Source organism: Peromyscus maniculatus, chromosome 17, assembly GCF_049852395.1.
Source record: "Peromyscus maniculatus bairdii isolate BWxNUB_F1_BW_parent chromosome 17, HU_Pman_BW_mat_3.1, whole genome shotgun sequence".
In the NCBI taxonomy this organism is placed as follows: Eukaryota; Metazoa; Chordata; class Mammalia; order Rodentia; family Cricetidae; genus Peromyscus; species Peromyscus maniculatus.
Window position 1 is genome coordinate 4168095 of NC_134868.1, and position 24271 is coordinate 4192365.

Genomic DNA, 24271 nt, shown 5'->3' on the forward strand with positions numbered 1-24271 from the left:
TCTTGTTGGTGCGCAGGGTGGAACCAGAACCCTGCACACCTCTGTCCGTCACATGTGCGGGTCAGCGGTGGGTGGGTGTGGGGTGGTGGACTCGAACAGAATGCATACAGCCACGGCCTGCAGTGCTGCGGACCCGTGGAGGATGACAGGGTGGCAGACAGTCTGGACTGGGCCGGGAGCTGGCCTTGTTGCTCTGGGAGGTGAGATGCGCATGCCACACCCCAAGCAGGCGTGCAGTGACAAGAGGCAGGAGAGCAGAGGCTGCAGGGCGAGAGGGCTCTGGGAGGGCAGAGCCCTCAGACCACGGAGACACAACTTCCAAGCCCTTCGGAACTTGGTAACCAGTCTGGTGGCAGAGTCCAAGCCACCACGGGGAACGTGGGACCGTGGGCGTCTCCAACCAGACCACCAGAGGAAGGCTACCACCATCCACCAGAGACAGCAGGCTAGAGACCAGCAAGGATAACCCACCCTGTGTCCCTCAGAGGGCTCCAGCTACCCAAGGGAGGGGCCAGGAGTTCCCTCACTGCTAGGCCTATCTGCCGCAACCCAGGGTGCCCAGGCGGGCCTGACCCACAGCACAGAGAAAGGATGGGCGGCAACTGTAACAAATGGACTTTAATGTAACTGTCACACAGTGGGGGGGAGGGCAAGGTGGCTTTGTACAGTGACAGAAGCCCGTGCCTGGCCAGGGACCCTCTCGGGGAAACACTGATGCGGCCAAGGGCTGGCATGGGAGCACAGCCAGTCAGGCAACTATCCTGGACGTGGGCCAGCGTGGAGGGGCAGGTGCTCCAAGTGCTGCGTGGTGACTGCACAGGACACAGGTAGACAGGGGATGGACAGCGACAAGTGACACCATCAACATGCTCAAATGGCAACCGAACGAGTGCCTGGTGGTGGGTGAGGATGGCGCCCACAGGCGAGTGGCGGGCATGTGGCACCAGGAGCCGAGGCTCAAGCTGGCTTGTCTCTGGGGGAGGCTGGCCGGCCCTTCCTTCCGCCCTGGATCAGAATGGGACCAGGGAGGGGGTTCTGCGTGGGTCCACGCAGGACTGAGGGGAGGAGGGTTGTTGCTGTGTCCAGAGCCACCTTCCAGCTTCGGTTCCAGTGCGTGTGGCAAGTGCGTCATCCTGAGGCCGGGTGGGCTGGGCTGGTTGCAGGGGCCCCTCACTGGGTCCGGAGCTGGTAATCTAGAAACATGGGGCACCCACCCTCAGCTCCACACGGGGTCCCGGGGCACCCACCCTCAGCTCCACACGGGGTCACAGGGCACCCACCCCCAGCTCCACATGGGGTCACAGGGCACCCACCCCCAGCTCCACACGGGGTCACGGGGCACCCACCCTCAGCTCCACACGGGGTCACGGGGCACCCACCCTCAGCTCCACACAGGAAGCCCCGCCCAGAAAGACCTGTGCAGGTCCTGCCCAGCGGGCAGTGGCTCACCTCCGTTCTGGGTGATATAGCGAACCCAGGGCAGGGCCTGGTAGCCGCTCTTCTCAATGATCTTCAGGTAGCGCACCTGGACACAAAGGCCCTGAGTCTGCCGCACCCCACTATCACCCTCATCCAAGGGGGCAGGCCTGGCACAGCATGAGGGGCTGTCAGAAGTGGCCAAGACCCAGCTTTTCAGGGGACCAGAATGTGTCCCTTACCCACACACCTTCTGAGAGGCCCCAAGGAAATAGACCCCATGCCAGGATGGGGGGCTGGGTTTCTGCTGTGACTCTGGGCTCAAGCGTCCCAGGCAGCCGGCCCTGACGCACTCATACCTGGATGCCAGAGGTAGTGAAATAGGGGATCTCGAACTTGACACTGATGGGAGGCTTGCCCTCCTTGTCTTCGGCCTCCACACTGGGAAGACCAAAGTGGGCCCGCATGAGGTACTCCTTGCCACCCTGGGGAGCCAACGCAGGAGGCAGTTAGGCAGCTACCCAGCTGCCCGGCCCCAGGCTGGCCCATGGCTCCCAGGAGCCGAAGCTGGGCAGGCTGTGAAGGGCTCCACCAGCTCCTAGGGAGAGACAGGGCGCTGCCAAGCCAGAGCGGCCAGACTGGCCATGGTGGGAAAGGGAGCGGGGGGGGGGGGGGGGGGGGGGGGGGGACACGACACGGGGGAGCGTGGTGCGTTCCCTTGCACGGCCCTCCCACTTGCTCTCAGAACAGGGTAAGACAAAAGCAAAGGGTCCCAGGGGACTCTGAACAGGCAGAGTGACAGCAGAGAGCGATGGATGGGTGGGCTAGGTTTCCAGAAGCCCAGCAATAAAAGGAGGCGGTTTGAGAGTGGGGCCCATCAGGACTGGCTGGGACCCTTGCCTGCCCTGGGCAGGCCGAGCTTCAGGCCTAGGCCTGGCTGTCCTCTGTGCCTGGCACCCCGGCTCTAGCTCTATCTGGGACAACATGGCCTTTGGTCCCGAGCTCAGGCTGAGGGGTGCAGAAGTAGCTGTGAGTAGGGCCCTGCTTAGGAGCTGGGGTGCGGCAGGACTGAGCCGTGGCTCCGGCACAGGTTCTCCGCATCAGCTCCCAGCCATAAAGGACACCGTTTCATCTCCATGGGAGATGGTGAAATAACATTCTAACTCCTGGCATCCAAAAAAGTGAGGAGGAAATGGAGAGAGGATCTACCCATAGGAAAACACAGGCAGATGAGTGTAAGCTGGGTCTGGTGACATGGCATGCAGGAGACAGAGGCAGGAGGATGGTGGCAAGTTCAAGGCCAGTCTGGGATATGTGGTGAGTTTGAGGTCAGCCTGAGCTACATGGTAACTTTTGGGCCAAACTAGGATACATGATGAATTTCAGGCCAGCCTGGGCTACAGTTAGGAGGTCAGTTTGGGCTACATAGTGAGCTGCAGATCACTGAGGCTACCCAAGGAGACCCTGTTTCAAACAAAGTCCCCACCAAACAAAACTACGAAACAACTTCCATGTGAAAAGAGGATCTGTAGAAAATGCCACACATGTTGCCGTGGCTGTGCTGGAGCACCAAGAGAAAGCTCTCCTGGGATGGATCTGCGGCCCGCCCTCCCCCAGCCCTGCTGGGGTGCAGAGGGGCGCTGTACCCGTGTTCAGGATGCCACTCCCCGGGGCTGCTCCTTGCTCCCAAAAACGCCCTCCCAGAGGTGGAACAGGGGTGGTATGGGGGGGGGGTGTTTATTTTTATGTGCATCGGTGTTTTGTCTGCATGTGTCTGTGTGAGGGTGTCAGATCTTGTGAGCTGCCCTGTGGAACTGAACCTGGGTCCTCTGGAAGAGCTCTTAACTGCTCTCTCTCAGTGCTCTTAACTGCTGAGCCATCGCTCCAGCCCCATGGGGGGTGGGGCGTGTTTAGGGGCATGTGGCAAATATGGGGCTCACCGGGAAGGACTTGATGGACCACACGATCTCGCTGTTCTCAGGGACCCACTTGACACTCCCCACCGTAGTCTTGAACTTGGGCGAGTCGGCATCATTGGGGACTGGTATGTGGATCTCTACGTTGTTGGCTGTGGACCGCCGCTTGAACTGGCTCTTGGCCTGCAAGGAGGCCCCGGGTAGAGGCTCTGGAGGATGCAGGGAAGGGAGTCTAGCCACCCCCCACCCAGGCACCTACCAGGGCGACACAGTCCCTGCCTGGCAGTGGGTTCCCACTTTCTACCCCTAGGCTTTTCCAGGCAGTGCCCACACCTGACTCTCCTCCTGTCCCAGGCCTCCACGGCACCCGTCCCTCCCTCCAGGACAAGGTGAGTGTCTGCAGGACGAGTCTCTCCTGCTTCCTGTTGCTGCACCAGCACCAGGTGACAGGCTGCCCACCCTCCCACTGACCTTGATCATGTACTCGATTCGGCTGTGGGAATGCTTCTCAATCACGGACTCGATCCAGATCAAAGGCTTTACCTGTGCGGAAGGAGGAAGTGCTCACATCAAGTCCCACTTCCTGAGGGGAAACTGAGGCCTGTTCTTTTCAGGCAAGCGGTGGGGCAGCCTCCTGGGCCCCCATGAAGGAGGAGCAGCTATCACACTGCCCAGCGTCTGCCCAAGAAGTCCAGCACTGATGGTTAAGGCTTCCGCTCCCCTACAGGGCTGGAAGGTGGCCCAGAGGGTGTGCCAGAACTGACACTGAGCTTCCCTGGGAACCTGCAAGTGGGAGGCACTCACGTGGGTGTTGAGGCGGTAGGACATGAGTTCGAACTCTCCGTCGGGTGGGATGAAGGAGATGGTGCGGTCGTTCTCAAATCGCGACAGCCGCACGCACTGGTGGAACTTCACGTCCTCCAGCTCCACTGACTTGCTCTTCCCTCCTGTGTGAGGCAGGGGTGAAGCCGGCACAGGCTGAGGTCCCCGTGTCTGCTCTGGCTCCTACTGCTACGACCACCTCGGCAGACCAGAGTCTGCCCCGTGCCCACAAGACAGGCCTTTGTATACACAAGGGACCAGTTCCTAGACAACTGCCTGTCATCCTCCTGCCTCCACATCTCAGCCTGACACCGGCATGGAGTCCTGGGGTCTGGGCTCCCTGTGCCATGCTGTGTCTTCAGCAGCCACACAGCAGCTGGTCAGGACATATTTGCCAAGTGGCCGTGGGCGGCACTACGATGTCCCACCCACTTCAGAGGGCCCAGGCGGAGCTAGCAAGTCTGGGAGGCTGTGAGGGGCCAGGAACCTCAACTAGGGCCTCCGTGATGTGGCCAATGAAGGCCCACAGAAGCCTAGGCACGCCCAGCTGTGGAAGCCTCACCTTAGAAAGAGCCCGCGGACAAAGGGAAGGGGACGAGGGTGGGGCCAGGCTCTACTCCAGGCTCTGACTGTGGGGCAGGCTGGGCCTCACTGAGACGTCTGAGTACCGGACCTTAGCTCTCTGTCACCCTTGACAGTTTCACACTGTCATCCAGGCTGGCCTCGAACTCACTCTTCCCACCTCAGTTTCCTGAGTGATGGATGACAGGCACTTCCAGCACGCCAGCCTGGATCTTTGTCTTTTTGGTGCTGGTGGGTATTGAACCCAGGTCTGCTGGGTCAGTGCTGACCGCTGACTGGTCTGCAGCCCTAGTCTGAGGTTTCTGAGCAGTGTGCAGTCTCCGTTACATCTTCTTTGCTGTGTGTGGGAAGGCTGTGTGCTGCGTGGGCACTGAAGTGGGAGGACAACTTACAGGAACTGGCTCAGCTCTCCTCCAGCACACGGGCTCGAGAGATCACACTAAGGGCGTGGGGCTTGGCGGCGAGCACCTTTACCTACTGTGCCACCTCAGCGACCCAAGGCATTTTCTTAAACCTGGCACTTGAAAGCAGTGGCCCGTCCTACTGGGCAAGCATGCCCTTGGGATCAGGTGAGGCCACCTCCCCGGGGCAAGACTGATCCAGCCTCTGCACTGTTCTCGGGTACTCACGGCCTGTGTTGTCGAAGAGGACCTTGTCATTGAGGCCCAGGCGCAGCTCAGGCATGCCCGAGAGGAAGACCCGCATCTTGATGGAGCCCACAATCTCACTGCGCAGCACATTGCCATTGGCACTGACCTGGGGACAGTGGGAACCATGTAAGGTGTGACCTCCATCACTGCTGGCTCAATTGCAAACCCACTTTCTCCCTAGAGTTTGTCCTGAGAAGAACAAGCAGATGAGCTGGCTGCAGGTGTGAGGATCCCAAAGCACTGAGGGCTGGGGATACCCCACTTCCAGAGGGAGAGCACTCGCCTAAGCAGATGGGAACCCAAGCCCAGTTTTACACGCACAGCACTGACTATGTGTTTGGTGATGTCGTCGTCGTGACAGCACCACAGGGCCCCTTGAACCTGGACCAGCCACAGGCCACCAGCAGACCCCACCTCTGGGTGGCACCAAGGCATGGAGACTGCCAAGTGACAGCGCAAACACGGCCGCTGCTTCCCGGCACGTTTGCCAAAGCTGCAGCCCAATGCTGGAAGGACGGCGCAGGAAAGGTGGGTGCAGGGCACACCAGCACGACCCCAAGCATCTCGGCAGGTTTACGCCAGCATTCACTGCACTGGGTGACGACAGGGGAGCCTCAGGGACTTCCCAGGTCCTTGGCGGTCCTCGAGGGAGCACCGTCTTGAGTGTGATTCATCATCTCTAACACGCAGCTCTTGGTGCTTTGCAGAAGCCACGAAGATAAGCACAGCACGAGACAAGGGCAGAAGCACAGGAGAAACAACGGAACCCTCAGACGTCTCCGTGACCCACAGGAGAGGAGGAGGGAGAACAGGACCAGACAAGAAGGCAGAAAGCAGACCTCAGTCCAGAAACTCACAGAGCGAGGCGGTCTAAACACACCAATGACAAGTCGGAGGCGGGCCGGGAGGGTGGCGCAGTGAGTGAAGTGCTTGCCGTGCAAGCACAAGGACCTCGGTTCAAGTCCCCAGAGCCCAGGAAGCCGGCGCTTAGGTCAGCACCTGCAGTGGAGGTGGGACGCACGCCTGGGCCTCCAGGCCTGCTGTGTACAGCAACCAACAAGCAAAGGGCCACCTCAGACAGGGGGGAAGGTCAGGACTGACCCCAAAACTGTCGGCCTCTGCCCTCCACTGTAGCACTCACACACCTGCATTCACATGCACGCACGCATGCACGCACGCACGCACGCGTCAAAATGGATTGTCCTTTGGGGATGACGTCTCGCTATGGAACTCAGACTGGCCTCAACATTCTGACTTTCTTGCTTCAGTCTCCCACTTACCGGGAGAGATGGGCACTACCAGACACCATCTCAGATTAGGGTTTTAAAAATGAGGTTCCTACCAGAACTCACTCTGAATAAGCTGTAGGCAATTCAAAGCAGAAGGATTAGGTGTGGTGGTCTGACGAGAAACGCCCTGCTAGCCTGGGGCATTTGACCGTCCCCCGGTTGGTGCTGTTCGGGAGGCTCAGGAGGTGCGGCCTGGCTGGAGAACGGATGTCACTGGAGGTGGCCCTTCAGGTTTCCAAGCCTCAGGCCATTCCGTTTACTCTGTTTCACGCTTGCGGCTGGAGCTCAGCTTCCAGCTCCAGACACCGTGTCTGCCACTCGCTGCCCTGCTGTTCCTGCCATCATGGACCCTAACCCTGGAAACCATAAGCCCAATACACACTCTCTTTCGTAAGGCGCCCTGGCCATGGTGTTTACCACAGCAAGAGAAAGCAACTAACACATGGGGGAAGCCTAAGTGAGGGATGAAGAGCCGGCCAGGCGTGGGGGTGCACTGGGGAGGCTGAGGCAGGCAGACATCTGTGCGTTCAAGGACGGTACTGCTGTCTGTCTTACTGGGTGCGGGCTCACTGCACACCTAGTGCCAGACGTTCCAAGGCCAGGCCGATCCTTTACTGACTTCTCACATCTGCTCAGATCACTCACAGGAGGAAAAGACTGTCAGCACCAGAATCTAGCAGCATGTCCAATTCTTTTGCTTTGAATAAAAAGGCAGGGCCAGCTGGGCGGTGGTGGCGCACGCCTTTAATCCCAGCACTCGGGAGGCAGAGGCAGGCGGATCTCTGTGAGTTCAAGGTCAGCCTGGTCTCCAAAGCGAGTTCCAGGAAAGGCGCAAAGCTACACAGAGAAACCCTGTCTCGAAAAACCAAAAAAAAAAAAAAAAAAAGGCAGGGCCATTTTATCTAGCCCAGAGATTTCCATGAGTTCCAGGCTAGCCAGGAACTAAATAGAGAGACCTTGTATTAGAACAAAACAAAACCAAGACCAGGTATGGAGGTGCACAGCTTTAACCCCAGCACTTTGGGGGCAAAAGCAAACAGATCTCTGAGAATCCCAGGCCAGCCAGGGCTATATAGTGAGACTCTCTGACAAGAAACAAACTACAACAAACACAAACCAAACCAAAGGAAACAGGTTTTAAGAGCATATACTAGGTCTGGAGAGATGGCTCAGCGGTTAAGAGCACTGGCTGTTCTTCCATGGGACCTAGGTTCAATTCCCAGCACCACATGGTAGCTCATAGCAGTATGTAACTCTAGTTCCAGGGGATCTGACATCCTCACACAGACATATATGCAGGAAAAACACCAATGCACATAAAGTAAAAATAAATAAATAATTTTTAAAAAGAGCATACACTATGCAAAAACTAATAAAAAGCACTGGGATCTGGGTGTATGGAACACACCTGTCATCCCAGCACCTGGGAGGTGGCGTTTCTGCTCTTGGTTCCCGGCACTCATGTCAGGTGTCTCACAACTGCCTCTAACTGCAACTTCAGTGGATCCTTGTCCTTTCCCGGCCTCTGTGGGCATCTGCACTCTCAGGTACACATCCCCCAAATGCATACACACACAAATACACACGCATACACACAGATACACACATATTCACACACGTAATGAAAATTATTGCCTGATGTAACTCCGGATTATTAACCTGGCAGGCTCTAGTCACCCAGGAGACAGGCCTCTGGGCAGAGGCAGTCCAGGAGTTTCTAGATTGGGTTAACTGAGGTATGAAGACCCCCCGCCCCCAGAATGGGAGGGCCCCATCCCACGAGCTGGCGTTCTGGATGAGTGAAAAGGCGGAAGGAAGCCAGTACCACTGCAGCCGCCATGGCTCTGCTTCCTACTGTGGACACCGTGTGACAGCTGTCCACACTCCTGCCACCACGGCTTCCCAACCATGACGGGCTGTGATGTCCAGGGGACGCTTCCTCCCTTAAGATGTCAGGTATTCTGTAACAGTTAGACAAGTAACCAACACAGCCTGTGTGCAGAGGTCCTGGGGTCCACACCCACGACTACAAAACCCAAACACCAAGCAAGGAACACAGAAGCCAAAAGCTCAAGCCACCCATGATCTCAGCATTCTAGAAGAGTAGCAGTCTTGGGGGGTGCGGTCTTCTGGCGTGGCAATAAGACTCCCGGTCTCCTGGTGACAGAGCTGGCTTCCCAACGGTCTACGTTTTATGGGTTCGGTCTGTCACATGTGTGCACATGCCTATGTGTGAGCATGTGAAGGCCAGAGTTCCACGTCAGGTACCTTGCCCTCTGGTTCCCCAGCCTTTGTTTGAGGCATCCTTTGTCTCTCCTGAGCTGGACCTCTCATGTTGGCTGGGCTAATCCTCCTGGCCCCGCCCCCTCAGGGTGCACGCCACCACACCCAGCTTCCACTCATGTGTTGGGATCTGAACTTGGGTCCTCACCCTTGAACACAAGCACTCTGCTGGTATACCTATTTTTCACTATGTAGGAGTGTACATGACTGGGTCAGGGGGCCCCCACCTCTCTGGAGATCAGAAGACAACTTTGTGGTGTTCTCTCCTTTCACTTCTGAGGCCTCTGGAGTGGGACTCGGGTCATTAGGCTTGAGAAGTAACTTGGCTCACTGAGCCATTTCCTTGGCCCTGTTATTTCTTTAAATTGTAATTATTTATTATTTGTGTGTGCGTGTACGTGTGTGTGCAAGCGTATGCACAACTGCGCACACAAGGTCAGAGGATAACCTGCAGGAGTCACTTCTCTCTTCCCACCGTAGGTCCTAGCATGGACCCAGATGGGCAGGCTTTGTGGGAGCCCCTTCCTTACCTGATGAGTCATCTCGGTGCCCCTTCTATCTTTGTTTTCTGAGACAGTGTGACCCAGGAAGGTCTGGAACTTGGGGTCCCCCTACCTCACTGTCCTGAGAACCACCACAATGTTGGCCCTACAGCTTCTAAGTGAGAGGAGGGCTGGCAGAGGGAGCCCTGCGCCTGCTGCAGGCGGGTAAGGTTACCACCTACACACCCAGGGCTCTGCTGGTTGTCAGTTTCCTCTCTCACTTCCACCCTGGAAGACGGCAAGTTAGGAAAAGAAGAGAGGAGGCGGCTCACCAAGAGGTTAACGGCCTCAATGACGTCCAGGAACACTTCGTTCTTCCGGTACTTGATGCCCTCTGAGCGCCAGGACACAGCATTGGTGACGGTGGCCGGGGGCCGAGGGGCCCCCGTTTCCAGCTTGTGGCCTTCCTGAGTGATGTACCTATGGGGCCACCCGCTCAGTTACAGAGGTGACATGAAATGCTGGGCTTTGACACTGGGGTGGGGCTAGGGGACAGGGGAGCCCAACCACCGGAAGTCCCTGCATCAGCCCAGCACTGCAGAGGCAGAGGCAGAGGACCAGGACCCTGTCTCAAAATAACCAAAAAACAGCAGGGGCAGGCAGAGCAACCTGCCTGCCCTGCGGGGCTGGCAATTGAGAACACAGCACTCACTCCTGCAGGATCTTGCTGTCTGTCGTCTGTGGGTAGCCAAAGTCCATGAGCTCGTCCAGCAGCTCATAGATGATGACGAAGTTGTCTCGGATGCTCTCCTCCTCCAGCTCTTTAAAATACTCGGAGAAAACCTGGGCAGGGCGCAGCACAGCAGGCCTCAGCCCAGACCCGAGGGCCATTCTGGCCCTCCCTGTGGGTGACACTCCCCGTGTGTGATGACACATGCCCTGAACGCAAGGGTCTGAACAGGGACCACAGACACTGGCCGGAAGAGTGACCCTGTATCAGCACTGCAGCTGTGAGGCCTCTGCAGTTAATCCTGACAGTGTCTATCTGACTCAAGGCTGCTGCTCACCTCCCTAAGGTGTTGGCTGTCTGGCTACATGTAGGCAAGCATCTCCATTTTTGTGGGTAGCGGGAGGCTATGGAGGGACCCAGAGGGGCACCATAGGGACACTGTCTTCATAGGGACACTGCAGCAAGCCGGTTATAGAACAAGCGGGAAAGGCCAGCACCGGGGAAGATACAGCCCACGGCCCTGTTCACCCCAGCACCCCAATCACATCCTGCACGCCAGAGGTGGCAAAGCTAGGCTGTTCACAGTGGGCCTGCTCAGAAGGGAGCCACGTGGGGACTCTCCCAGCGGGCTCCTTGCTCCATCCTTAGCCCTCGGCTAAGAGGAGCCCAAGAAGGGAGGGAGGAGAGACAGGGAGAGGGTTCCTGACCCCCAGAGGCACTCAGTGGAAACTCAATGCCAGCCCTGGAGCCCTTGCTCAATCCCAGCAGCAATAAAGCCAGATGGCCCATAGCTCTGCTGCCTTCAGCCCAGTTGACTCAGCAGCCAGAGGCTGCTTTAAATCCAAAGGTGTCCCGGGCAAAGCTGTGCACACACCAGCATCAGACTGCACACTCCACACGTCCCCAAGGCCCAGTCCGTGCACCTAACTGACCCCAACCCCTATGTCAGGCACAGGGCCTGGATCACACTGCACACCCTCCTGTCCCTGTACATCTGCACAGCCATGATGTCTCCCCATCTTGATCACTTTCTTGGGGATGCAATGACGGCCAAAGGCCTCACCTGCAAGGAGGCTGAGGCTTCCCAGCCTAGGATCACCTGGGTATACAATGCTACAACCCCTCACTCAAAGCCCTTCCCAGGAGGAAGTCCCACTGCTGGGGCCTTACCTGCACCACCTTGTAAAGGAAGGAGAATACCAGCGACACACAAGCGTTCTTTTTTGAAGTGGCGACCACTGCATGGTGGCAGAGTCAAGGAGCCTTCTGGGGCTGGGATATCACACTATAGAACCCCCAAGTCTCCCTGCCCCAGCTGCACCCCAGCCATCCACTGGGCCCAGGATTAGGACTAAGCCCCCAGTCTGAGCCAGGCCAGGGACAAATGGTAAGCAGTCAGCAGAGCCTTGGGGGACACAGGCAGTAGAAGGTTTAAGGGGTGGCTTCTGGATGCTGCATTTAGGGGCAAGACTGGAAGAGCCCAGCTGGGTAAGGAAGCAACCAGGGTCAGGCCTGTGTCTTTCTACTGTGCAGCAACACTCTCCCTGGGGAGACACTACACAGTTCTACTCCCCCAGAGAGGGAGCTCAGGGCAGACCACAGTATGGGCCATTCCCTTCAGGTACCCTTGGAAGCTACCCACTGGTCCATATAAAGTCTGGTCACAGGGAAATCAACACAGGTTGGAAAATAGCTCCATCTGCTGGCATTCCTGAGAAATATCCTACTATTTTGTATGCTCTCTAAACACATGAGGCCTGTTCTTAAATATGGCCTGGGCAAATGGATGGGACACATACATCCATACATACATCAACCTGTCCCCTGAGAAATTGGCAGATAGATTTCACAGGGCCTATGTCTATCAGTAAGGGATGCAAATATTTCCTCACCAGTGTGGAGACAGTCACAAATCTCTTATAAGCATTTTCGTACAAGTTGAAGGGACTCTAGCCAGCCCAAGCATGGCAAACATGGCTCTGCCTTGCTAAACATCGTTCGATTACATTCCTAAAGCTGCCTCCAATGTCTATCCCCTTATTTGGCCCACTGCCTCCTCCTGAGAGTAACTATCAAGGTCCAGCTATCGAAAGTATTGAAGTCCAGCAATCAGAAGCCCCCTTTGGCTCACCTAATTAACATGCCCAATTAAAATGAAACACGCCACCCTAACACAAGGCTTCTCCCCCTTCACCTTTATAAACTGCTATTTGCCTATGTGCCACGTCCATCTCCTATCCAAAGGCACAAATACACCTTCCCCTTCTCCCCCATCCCCTCTCTCCTTTACTACAGCATCTGAGTCCATTCTATCACAGACCTCCCCTCCTATCCTCGTTAAAATTACACTGCAAGGTCATTTCCTGCTGTTTTCTGCCTGAGTCAGAAAGCGGTCCTTTTAACTTTTCTTCCCTGTTTAATAAAGGATCTCTCTGTGAAGACAGGTGTTTGAGTGTGGTTTGTACCTCATACAGGGTCCAGGAGGAAGCCCCTGCTGTGTGTGGGTCTCCTTCTCTACCTCCCTGTGACTTGCTAGCCAGGGAATCCCGAGGCCCCACAAACCATAAAGGCTATTGATATTGCTGTTGGTTGTATGCCAGAACTAGAGGAAAGACAATATTGCTTAAGACACTGCATACTTTGACTGCAGGCCATGGAGAAATAAAGTTGGGACTGAACTGGAAATCCCCACCCCGCTGGCTGGCTTTTACAAGTGCCAGAGGGGCTATGCACGATGCTGGTGAACTGTCACCAACATTCGTGCTCAGCTATGAACCCCACATGCTAAAATACCCACACGATGGGCAACACTTGCCTGACTGGGAAGTAGTGGCTTGGTGATCATGGATAAGACCAAGTCTTTCTATTGGCTTTCAGGTCTGCTCCACAAGAGGAAGTTCACATCTGATACTATCTGTCAGGACAAAAACCTGTGGCTGGGGAGGTTCCGGGTCCTAATGAGAAAGCAACTTGTACTGTTTTACCAGGTTGATGTGATGTGCCTGTCAAACTACCTTCTAAACATTTGTGTTTACCAATCACCAACATTGTCAGCCTCAACTCATACATAACTGGTGAAACTCCTTGTTAGAACTCCCGGCCACTCCCCCAGCTGCATGACTGCACATGCACAGTTCAGTAGCCAAGCAAGGGGGCTTACGTCTTACGTCATCTGTGCGCAATGTGGTCACACAATCTGCGCATGCGTGGTGTAGCTCCATAAGCCCACATGGGCATGTGCAGGGAAATCCTTAAAAAGCCAGTCACAGACTCCTCCCCTCTCTTCCTTCTCCTCATGTGTCTTTCCAACAGGCCTGGCCACACTCTCTTCTGTCCCCTACCCCCAGTAAAGCTGACACTGGGTTTTGTTGTGCCTCGTAACCTTTCCTCACAGAGTAAAAGCGCCTCATTTAAAACCAACATTCCTCACAATGGCTTAATTTTTAGCTGTAAGTGGACATTTGTAGTTATCCCTCCAATGTCAGGGACCACAGTGGAACGGGGTGGGAAGAACGTTAAAGCTGGGGGAAGGAGTGGAGTGTTGTATGCAGTTTCCATCCTGCAGGAAGCTCCTTAAGCAGTAAACAACTCCAAACAGCTTCAGGAAGTCCCTGAAACTGAGCAGATTCACTAGGCCTCTTCTTCCCAAGAGTAAACAAGCAAAGTTGCAAAGAAGACTCTGAGACCAGATCAGCTACCTGGAAGAGCAGAGCCCAGCAGAGGTAGCTGCCTGGCAGAAGTTTAGACCAGAGGCACTTGGAAGGGACACTCTAACCTGCTGAGCTGCCTGTAGACTGTGCAGGGACTCAGGTTCCCAGCTTTCTTGAGTTGTCACCTATGCTGGGGTGGGCTTTGGAGATGCATTTGTCTTTGAGTCATCTCTGCCCCTGTAAGTGACCCATAATCCTGTATGTAACTGTGGTAAACGCATTGGTTCACCAAGTTGGACTCTGCTGGTATCCATACTTTGGTGTGTCTTGAGCTACCGATGTCATGTCTCCCCAGCAGAAGGTCTGTCATACAGCACCTTCCTAGCCTTGCAGACCGCACTAGGCCAGTCACACTTTTTACAGAAACCTCCAGATCTCCCCAGCTGGCTGAGGCTGCTAGATTCACAACTGTGCCGGCGAAACGTGCCTGCCAGCCCTCAGGAGCTTCGTGCTTCCCTTTCTCATCAGCCTGAGCTATCGGGGAGGCCTGTGGCCAGTCTCCAAGTCCCTGTTTATGCCACACCCACGCCCTGGGTAGGAAGGCCCAGGAAGGAGGGGGAAGGCCCGGGAAAGAGGGGGAAGGCCGTGTCCACTTGAGCCTTGCCCCAGTTATAAGCTGGGAACTCACAGGGCCACAGTTGGGGGGGGGCAGTGGTGGGGGATGCCCCAGTGCAGTGCGTGCGTGCGTGCGTGCGTGCGTGCGTGCGTGCGTGCGTGTGTGTGTGTGTGTGTGGTGTAGCCCTCTTATGCCCCTGCTGCCACACTGTGTACTATAGTGGCAGGGACCCATCTGCTGGTCCACAAGCACCTCACCTGTTCCTGCAACTGGGTAGCCACAGCCTAGAGTGTGGCTTCAAGTGACAACCATCTTTCTCTTAGGGGTTCTAGGCCATCTATATCCTCTCCAGAGCTATCCTCAGGGCTTCTAGAGATGGGGATGTCTCTGGGACCCACCTTGGGGGGGCGCTTATCACTACAGCTAACCTGTGGCTCCAGGAGCATGCCTGGGTGGGAAGGCGGGGCAGGAGCTGCAAGGCCAGCAGTGTCCATAGGAGGGGGCAGCCTCTGCCTCTGTTGGGGGCACACACACATTTACTTACTGACCCTGAGGGGCCTGCAGCTGCAGAGCTGGTGCTCCCCACTGCTCACTGCACAGCCCAAGCCCCGAGTGGTGGTGCACTCATTTCATGCTTGGTTTGAGGCTGAAGACGGGCTGGGGATGCAGGGCACATGAGAACTCCCCACTCCTACTCCGACCCCACTTCCCTCACTTCTCCACCCCTGCCTCTGACAATCAGGCCACCCCGTCCAAAGACGAACCCTGTTAACATGACACGTCTCCAACCAAAGCCACCCTTGGGCCCGGCTGTCCCCCACTCTTGCTCAGCAGCTCTGGAATACTTAGCATTCCCTAAACTTGTGCCCTCTGGCTGCCCAGCTGTCCTGTGCCAGTGGGCAGGCATGTCACCCCCAAGCCCCTGCCCCGCAGCAGGGATACGGTACAGGTTGTTGTGCTTAATCCACATGAAGCGAACGCCGCCATGGGCCAAGATAGGTGACAGCATGCCCTCCTCCTCCTTCTCCATCAGGATTGGCATGAAGTGCTCCACCTCTGACATGTCCACATCCCCACGGTAGTTCCGGCAGATGAGTACCTGCAACAGGAAGGAAAGAAGGGGTGGCTTCCACTCTTTTTTTTTTCTCTAACACAGCAACAAGACAAAATTCATTTGGACATTAATGGTTTTATGCAATTTGAATGGAATACAGTAAAGACTGCGTATCAACAAAAGAAAGCAATGATTGGCTTCTGCAGGACCATCTCAAGGGCATTACTTGCTTTGGTGAGTTTACCATGATCCACACACACCAGGGCCTTCAGTCCTAGAAGTCTACAACCCGATCTTGCCCACGTCCTAAATTCATCCAAATTCTGGAGGTGAAATCACAGTCATTATATCATAATACTTTAGCTCTTTTAAATCTGGTATTTCATGTCCAAAAATGAATTATAAGCAGGGTGTGGTGGTGACACATGACTGGAATCCTAGCACAAACTGGTTTATGGCTTTAGTGGGTGACTTAGACATCTTAATTTTGCAGTATGGGCACCTGGTACAATGTCTCAGTTTGTAAATACGATCTCCCGGTAGCACAGTCAAATAGTGAAATGGTCCATGGGGCAGAAAATATAAGATGAGCCTTTAGCATCACAACTTCCAGGTGCAGGACACCAGCAAAAGCAGGGCAGCACTGGAAAGAGTCACGGTCTTCAGTGGGTGAAGTATTTTACAGATGCACCAAGGAAATGACGTCATACTGCAACCTGTCCAAGACTGACTTCGGCTGGGAAATCTATTTCACTACTTCTCCGGAGGAGGAGGAGGAGGGTGTGACTTCAGTCCAGCAGATGCAGGAGGAGGCGCCGAGGGGAGAGTGGTGCCACCTCCACTGGAGTCCCTTCTGGATAACCCCACCGCGGAGCCAGGACACAGTGCTTTTTTGGAGGCTTGGGGTCCCGCATATTGCCTGGTGGGAGCGTGCATCTCCCGGAGGCACCAGGTTGGTCCCCATAGGTATGACCATACCAGAGCGTCAGTTTTCTCTGGTGGGCTCTGGCAAGGCCGAGAGTGGTTTCCACTCTTGAGTGCCTGGGTCGGGGTGGGAACCATCTGTGAAGGGACAGGACCTCAGGCCAATTTGACTTCCACCCCAGGCAAGTTCCACCACAAGGCTCTCCTGCAGTCAGAGGGCAGGAGAGGGGAGGGACCGAATCCCTCAGACCCCAGGGCAAGCCCTGCTCCATGAACACTCCATGCAGACTGCTGGTGCACTTGCCTCTCCTGACAGCATCAGACACCCAATCTCCAAGGAGTCCAAGTTCATGGAACTCACTGAGGCCTGCACAAGCGTAGCCCTGCCCTGTCTTCCTCCTCACTGCCCACCGCCAAGAGACTGTGCAATGAGGACGACCATATCGCAAGGACAGTGGCTCCTCAGCAAGTGACCCCAGAGTTAAACATGACCCAGGGGCTCCTCCTGGGGACACTTACAGCAGAGAAGAAGCTATGTGTGTCAGGACATTCAAAGGAGAGCAGAATTGGACCTAATGAGCCCAGGCTAGTCTCAAATCCACTATGTAGCCAATGATGACCCTGAAATCCTGTTCCTCCTGCTGCTACCTCCTGAGTGCTGGGATGACAGGCGTGAGCTACCACCCCTAGCCCTCATATATGAGTGGCTGAATTTTAAACAGACCTGGACTAGAGGCAAGGACGTGTCTTTCAACAGATGCACAGAGCATCTGGGTCTGTAACGTTCCAAAGCACTCCACAGCTAGGTTTCAGGACCCCAGGATTCCAGAATCTGAGGGCCCTCCAATCTCTACACAGTGCCTGGGTATCTGTGGACAGCCTGCTCTGACAAGAAAGACGCCTGTAGCTTTTGCTTTGTCGAAATGATTTCACTGTGTAGCCCAGGCTAGCCTCAAACTCATGGCAATCCTGAGTGCTGAGATTATAGGCATGAGTCACCAAAGCCAGTTCACATGCAACACCTTTGTGTGTGTGTGTGTGTGTGTGTGTGTGTGTGTGTGTGTGTGTGTGTGTGTAGTACAAGAGTCTGAGTGTGGAGGCCAGGGGATGGCATGGGGTGTTTTCCTCAACCTTACATACTGAGCAGGGTCTCTCACTTGAGGTCAGAGCTTGCCACCTTGGCTAGCCAGCATGCTCCTGGGATCCTGGGGCACTGTACCCACCTGGCATTTATGTGGGTTCTGGGGATCTGAACTCAGATCATTATAGTTATACAGCAAGCACTTGCCCTGCTGAAAATACTCCGCCAACCATGGTGACACACACTTCTAATCCTAGTGCTTGGGGGCAGAGGGAGGGGATTCCTGTTAGATTACAGAGTAAGCTTCAGACCAGACAGAGTGAGGACCTGTCTTTAAAAAAATCCCAGAGTTGCTGGGTGGCGGCGGCATATGAGCCTGGAGGTGGTGGCAGCGGCGGCGGCGCACGCCTTTAATCCCAGCACTTGGGAGGCAGAGGCAGGCAGATCTCTGAGTTTGAGGGTTTGAGGCCAGTGTGATCAACAAAGTGAGTTCCAGAACAGCCAAGGCTACACAGAGAAACCCTGTCTTAGAAAAACCAAAACTAACTAACTAACTAACTAACTAACTAACTAACTAAATAAATAAATAAATAAATCCCAGGGTTGCCAGGCATAGTGGTATACTTGGAAGGCAGAGGCAGATAGATCTGTGAGTTCAAGGCCAGCCTGGTCTACAGAGTGAGTTCCAGGATAGCCAGGGTTACAACAGAGAAACCCTGTCTCAAAAAACAAGCAAACAAACAAACAAACAAACAAATCAATCCTAGAGGTTGGAGAAATAGCTCATCGCTTAGGTCCAATGCTGTTCAGAGGCCCAGGTCCAGTTCCCAGCATCTACATCAAGTAACTCACAACTGCTTATAACTCTAGCTCCAGGGGATCTGATTTCTTTTGACCTCCACAGCACCTGCACTCTTCACACCCAATCTCTCTCTCTCTCTCTCTCTCTCTCTCTCTCTCTCTCTCTCTCTCTCTCTCTCACACACACACACACACACACACACACACACACACACACACACACACACACACACAGAGTTAGCTGAGCACAGATATAGAACACGGATCCAGGCCTCGGGACTCTGAGATGCCCAGGGTCGGCTCTGCCCTCAGAGTCACTGTGCACCCTGAAAGAACAGACAGAAGTGCACCCTGGAGGACCCCGAGGAAATGGGATGGAAACGTGAGCGGCAGCTGTGGGTGAGGGCGGAGGAGGGCCTGGGTACTCAGGGTCCAGCACCCGTCTTGTCACACCGCCTGCTGTCGCATGGCCGGCCGGCTGTGGCAGTGCGGCAGCGCTCCCGAGCTGCCCTGCTGTAAGGCACCGCCCACCTCAGAAGCTGTCATTTCAGAAAACATTCTGTCTGCTGCTTACGGCCAGGGCAGTGAGGTGAAAGTGGTTCCCTTCCTAACCTGGGCCCGTGGAGACACAGCACCCACGGGTGAGCTCTGGGTCTGATGCCCTGGCCGAGGGCCTCCCCTTTGCCCACTCCTAGTCCTCTTGCTATCTCTTACAGGGTAGGCTGGTCTGACAGGGAGATGCCAGTGCCCAGAGAGGTGGAGCAGCCTGCCTGAGGTAACACAGCAGGCAGAGCAGCGTCAGGCTCTAAGTGACACCCTCACTTCCATCCACTTCCTGTGCTCACTGGGAACTGCTGTCCTGGGCAGCTCTGAGCCCACTTCCCCCAGGTGTCCAGGGACTGACGGGCCTGGTTAGAGTCAGCCAGGAGTACCTGACAGGTCACCTCACCAGGGCTGCCCAGGGGCTTGCTTGGTCAGCAAATGTGCGCCATGTGCCCATATGGTTGCTACCACCGTGGCAGCCACGGAGGACGTGGTTCCTGTAGTCACAGCTGTCTGGACATAAACATGGGGAAACCTTTCCGCTCGCCCCACCTTCTCAAAGTCTGATGAGATGGCAGGGGGTGTTAGGAGACCCCTAGGGACTCGGGGAGGGAATTCGCCTCTGAGCTGGTGTGGCACTGAGGGGGGCAGGTGAGACACTGAGGCCACAGCTCCTCTCTGCCATCCTCTCACCCCACGGTCCTTCCTCTCCCTGCTGCCTGTCCCCAGGGGAGGGGTGATGGTCACATTCCTACTATTTGCCCCGCAGCGGCACCACTTACCTCTGAGACCCATGGCCTCCAGGATGCCCTATGGCCCCATGGCAGCTGCACTCTGGACATCTTCCAGGTACACCCTGTCATTCACAGTCCCTCCCTCTCCACCAGAGCAGGTGACACGCTGTCTTTCCCATGGCTCCTCTCCTTCTTAGCACAGCACCCGTACTGAGTTCGGTCTGACAGCCTGGTTTTGCTCTGGGCATCGAAAGCCAGTGTTGAATGGGTTGGGAGTATCTGCTCTTCTCATGAATGTCCCAGGATAAGGAACAGACAGATAAACATGCTTGTGACGCAGTGAGCAGCCTGGGCCAGAAGATGAAGTGTGGTCAGGGTAGGAAGGGCTGGAACATGATCTCAGCCAGGGCAAGCAGGAAAGGCTTCCTGGAGGAAGTGCTGTTTGAGTTGAAGCCAGGCCACACAGCTCTCCACAGGACCAAGTACAAAGGCCCCAAGGCAGAAGCAGACAGATCGTCCAGGGACCTGCTTGGAGTCCCCACTGGCTGAAGTGGAATGAGCCAGGACCACGTGTACAGAAAGGCACTGTGCTGGGGGGCTATGAGAACTGGACTACAAAGGTCCTTGTGAATAACAGGGGGCAGCCTGGGGCTTTGTTTTCAGTGTCCAGAAGAACAGCATTGAGAAGGAGGGGAAACCAAGAGCTCAGCACCCCAGGCCTAGGGTCCCCAGGGCCACGCTGCCAAGCAGGGAAGCTGCAGGGCAGCTGGGGAAGCAACAAACAGCAGTCAGGCGCTCTTGGAAGACCTCCTGCTGTCCAGAGGCGGCCACGTGAGCTCCCTCGGTGATCAGGCTCAGCCTGGCACATTGTCAGGAGGTTGTCTTCATTTTTGGAAGGAGGCGGAGAGATCTACAGCCTCCCTGGGAAGCTTTCCAGAGACAGGTCTGCTCACACCACATCCTGGGGCCTCCTTCCTGGAACTGCAGTGGCCCTGGGGCCTCCTCCCATTGGAGCCCTAAGGTGCCACCACTAGTCTGTGGCTGCCTCATACCTTGCATGCTAATTGGGACACCTGTCACCTCTTCAGAACCAGCTCAGGTGCCCAGTTCTGCCTGGAAGTCTTTTGTAACTTTGTCTGATTGCCAAACAGAAGGCAAGCACCCCTTAAGCTGCTGGTCCAACTGTTTCCTGCTAGGCCACAAGAAACCTGTGGAGTCTAAATAACATGCTCTGTGGGCCTAGTGCAGCGTTAGGCCTGTCTCACCTTATAATAACCCAGATAAGACTCTTTGGACCAGCCAGGAAGGCAAAGCTCAGAGAGGTCACGGGTTTGTCTATGGTCACATACCTCAGCTGCAGAGATGGGTTGAGTCCACACATTAATCTAGCTCTATAGCTTGAGTCCAGGATGGGGCACCTGCTAGGTGCCAATGGGGTGCTGGCTAAAGGAACAAGCAAGCCCTGACAGGCAGCCCATTGTACCTCCAGGCCAGGGCAGAAGGCAGAGCATGTGCCATAGGCCTAGGGAACATTGCGCCTACCAGGTTCCCAGAAGGCTGTGGAGGAAGCCCAGATCTGGGACTCACCAGTTGTTGACCTTGGGTGGCATCCAAGGCAGGCACATACTCAAGGGACTAAGGAAAACATGGGGCACTCCACCTCTTTACTTCTGACCACCTCCAGCTCTTCCATGTGGGGTGGACACCAGTGTTCTTTCACTGATGAATGTTGGACGTGTTTACTACGGCCAGACCTGTTCTGGTAGCTTCCCAACATTAGAGGCTGGCCACCTGCCTTCGACCTTGATGGACTGAGGGAAAGTGACAGCCATTTCTGAAGGCTGAACAAACATTCCTGTAAGAGGCTTTTGTACTGAGCACACTGTGGCTCCCCGACACAGCAGTCCTTGAACAGACGTGAGGCACTGGGTTATATCCTTAGCATTACAAAACCATAAATTAGTCGTACCCAGATCCCATGTAAAAGAGTCAGGTGGTGGTGGTGGTGGTGGTGGTGGTGGTGGTGGTGGTGGTGGTGGTGGTGCACACCTTTAATTCCAGCATTCCTGAGGGAGAGCAAGCCTATCTGAGGTCAAGGCCAGCCTGGTCTACAGAGTGTGCTCAGGACAGCCTGGGCTACACAGAGAAACCTTGTCTTATAAAACCAAGGGGTGAGGGTTAGCTAGGTGCTGCTGGGAAGTACAGACAGGGAGATCCAAGTGACTTAGAAGGCCAGGCAGCCTCGATGAATCAGTCTAGAGACTGAGTTTGATAACAAGAGCCCATGTAGGGGTAGCAGGCTCTCCTTCCTCCACACACACGTGCAAACCCGCACAAACACACACAAATGAGGTTTTCTTCCACAGACACTCCTGGGGAAGATGCCCGAGTCCTGTTTCTGTCCAGGGCCTTCGTGTCTCAGCAGTCTCGTTTTCCCCCAGACAGGAAAGCTCTTTCTGACTCCCGGCTGGGGCTGCCGGTCCGTTACGAACACACGGCCTCAACAGTTATTCCTTTATCGGTGCCTTTTCAAGTGACTGAGCTTATGTGTCGGGCTCTGCCCACCCACCCACGCTGGCCCGGGGCTTAGCACCCTGCTGGCTTCTCGGACAGCATCAGCTGGAAGCAAGGACGCCTGGGGTGGGGCTTTCAGACCGCTACTTCCCAGTCATCAGGGCGACTCTGGGCAGTCGGTCTCCCCCTCGGTAAAAACCGCCTTTCTGTCGCCCTCCTCTCTAAACTCAGTGTCACAGGACGCGCAGCTGCTCTAGGAAGAGAGCGCTGGAGCCTGCAGGCTGCGGAGGGAGGGCGGCCCCGAGGACACAGTCCCCACCACGCCTCCGGCCAAGGGTCGCGCGGGGTCCTCGGCTTCCGGCCGGACCCGGGCGCACGCGGCGGGAAAGGAGCCAAGCGGGCGGTTTCCTAGCAACCACAGCCCACCAAGTTAGCCAGAGACGGGGCGGGACTCGCAAAAGACCACCGGCCGTCTCCTAGCAACAGGGCGGGCCGGCAACTGAGGCTGCCCCGCCTGCCTGACGCCCAGGCAGGGCCGGCCGGCCGGTTACCTAGCAACAGGGTGGGTCCCGACAGGGCGAGGGCTCCGCTGTTGCCTGGCAACGTGGAGGGGGGCGAGCCCTTCAGTACCTTGCCTTTCAGGTCCAGTACGTAGACGGCGCTGGCGGACATGGCGGCTTTGGAAGGCCTCGGCAATAGCCGAGGGCGGCGGCAACGGCAGGAACTGCCGGCGTTCAGCAAGGCCCGGCGCGCCCCGCGACACTTCCCCTCCACTTCCGGTCCATGAAGCAGCGCGTGGACCGTTATGTCCGGTCTGAGGGGAAAGCCGCGAGTGCGCAGGTGCGCAACGGACTAAGGGCAGGCGCAGTGCGAACTTCGCGGCAGTACTTTTCGCCCACAGCCCGAGCGGGCCGGAAGTAAGTCCCAGTGGGCGGGCCCTCCCGGTGGGCGGGGCCTGGAGGGCCTGGGCAGGGCAGCTTCCCTTCTGTGGCTGGCGACTGGCGGTGCAGGAGGGTGGACGCTTTCCAACCCGCTGCCGTGGAGAGACTCTGAAAGCGGAACCGATTTGGGTCAGCCTTGCATTCGGCAGAAGTCTAGTAAACTAATGTCCGGTCACCAGCTGTGATTCGCTGTAAGGTGGCGATTAAAGGAAGTCAGTCTCTGAATGGCAATCAAACCTTATCAGTAGTTACCTGTCACCTGTCGGTGTCACCTGTCAGTGACTGCCCCACCCCGGCTTGCCCCAATGGACCCAGGCGACTAGCACGTGTTACTTAGCCACTGTGCCTAATGTAAAGTGTGGCCGATTACCCTTCTCTGAATTCTGTCATTCTTAACCGTCCCTCCCCCATCAGATCAAACCAGCACCTCAACACCCGCCCCCATGTTTTTTTGTTTGTTTTTCCTTTCTTTGTGTCTGTGTTCCTGTACACACAGGGAGGTCATCGGACAACTTGCAGGGGTCAGTTCTCTCCTTTTACCATATGGATCCCACAGATCAAACTTAGGTCATCAGTTTTGGCAGCAGGAGCCTTTACTTGCAGGGTTTTGTTTTTTTTTTTTTGCCCCTTTTTCAGTTTTTAAAAAGTAATTTTAGGACTGGAGAGGTATTCACTCTTAACTATCAAGAGGTGGTTCCCAACAGAGAGGTCTGTTCCCAATACCCACGTGTGGTGCCTCACAACTACCTGTAACTCCAGTTCCAGGTGATCTGATGCCTCTGGACACCTGCACTCATGTACACACACCTGAACACGGACACATAACTTGTCTTTTTTTTTTTTTAAGTAGTAAGTTTTAGTGAAGGATGGTAATGTGTGCCTTCAATCCCAGCTCTTGGAAAGCAGAGGCAGGCAGATCTGTGTGTTCTAGGTCAGCCAGGGTTACATAGTAAGACCCAGTTTAAAATTTTTTAACTTACCCTTTGTCAATTTCATACATGTATATAGTTTATATTTTGATCATATTAGCCCATTTCCCTCCACTATTTTTTTTTAACATTTATTGTGTGTGTTATAATGTGGAGTTCAGGTGACACCTTGTAGAAATTGGTTCTCTCCTACCATGTGGATCCTGGGACTCAGACTGAGGTCTTCAGGCTTGGCAGCCAGACCCTTACCTGCTGCGCCATCTTGGCAGACTCCTGGTAGCACTGCAGGTTTGGGGCTATAGAACCTTGGTAAA

General features: G+C 55.5%; 1 protein-coding gene across 2 annotated transcripts; it reads right to left on the bottom strand.

Annotated features, from left to right (window-relative positions):
• Window positions 1-600: 600 nt before the first annotated feature.
• On the bottom strand, window positions 601-22991 carry Ap1m1 (adaptor related protein complex 1 subunit mu 1). 2 transcript variants are annotated; one of them, XM_006989886.4, is made up of 12 exons: window positions 22718-22991; window positions 15379-15535; window positions 11341-11408; window positions 10153-10283; window positions 9773-9920; window positions 5366-5492; window positions 4137-4279; window positions 3804-3875; window positions 3357-3515; window positions 1776-1901; window positions 1450-1525; window positions 601-1193 (listed from the first exon to the last, which is right to left on the bottom strand). In XM_006989886.4, exons 1-12 carry the CDS (start codon window positions 22757-22759, stop codon window positions 1171-1173), a joined length of 1272 nt encoding a protein of 423 aa, XP_006989948.1. In that variant the 5' UTR covers window positions 22760-22991; the 3' UTR covers window positions 601-1170. The 2 variants fall into 2 exon arrangements, with proteins under 2 accessions (XP_006989948.1, XP_076409348.1); XM_076553233.1 differs by lacking the exon at window positions 22718-22991 and adding an exon at window positions 19622-19744.
• Between the last annotated feature and the right edge of the window lie 1280 nt (window positions 22992-24271).

Excerpts from the sequence above, each read along its gene's own strand:
- Ap1m1 (XM_076553233.1), bottom strand. The coding sequence starts at position 19,702 with ATGACAGGGTGTACCTGGAAGATGTCCAGAGTGCAGCTGCCATGGGGC. Across the intron at positions 15,536-19,621 it reads GGAGGCCATGGGTCTCAGAG|GTACTCATCTGCCGGAACTA; the intron begins GTAAGTGGTGCC and ends TTCCTGTTGCAG. Across the intron at positions 4,280-5,365 it reads CCTCTTCGACAACACAGGCC|GAGGGAAGAGCAAGTCAGTG; the intron begins GTGAGTACCCGA and ends TGCCTCACACAG.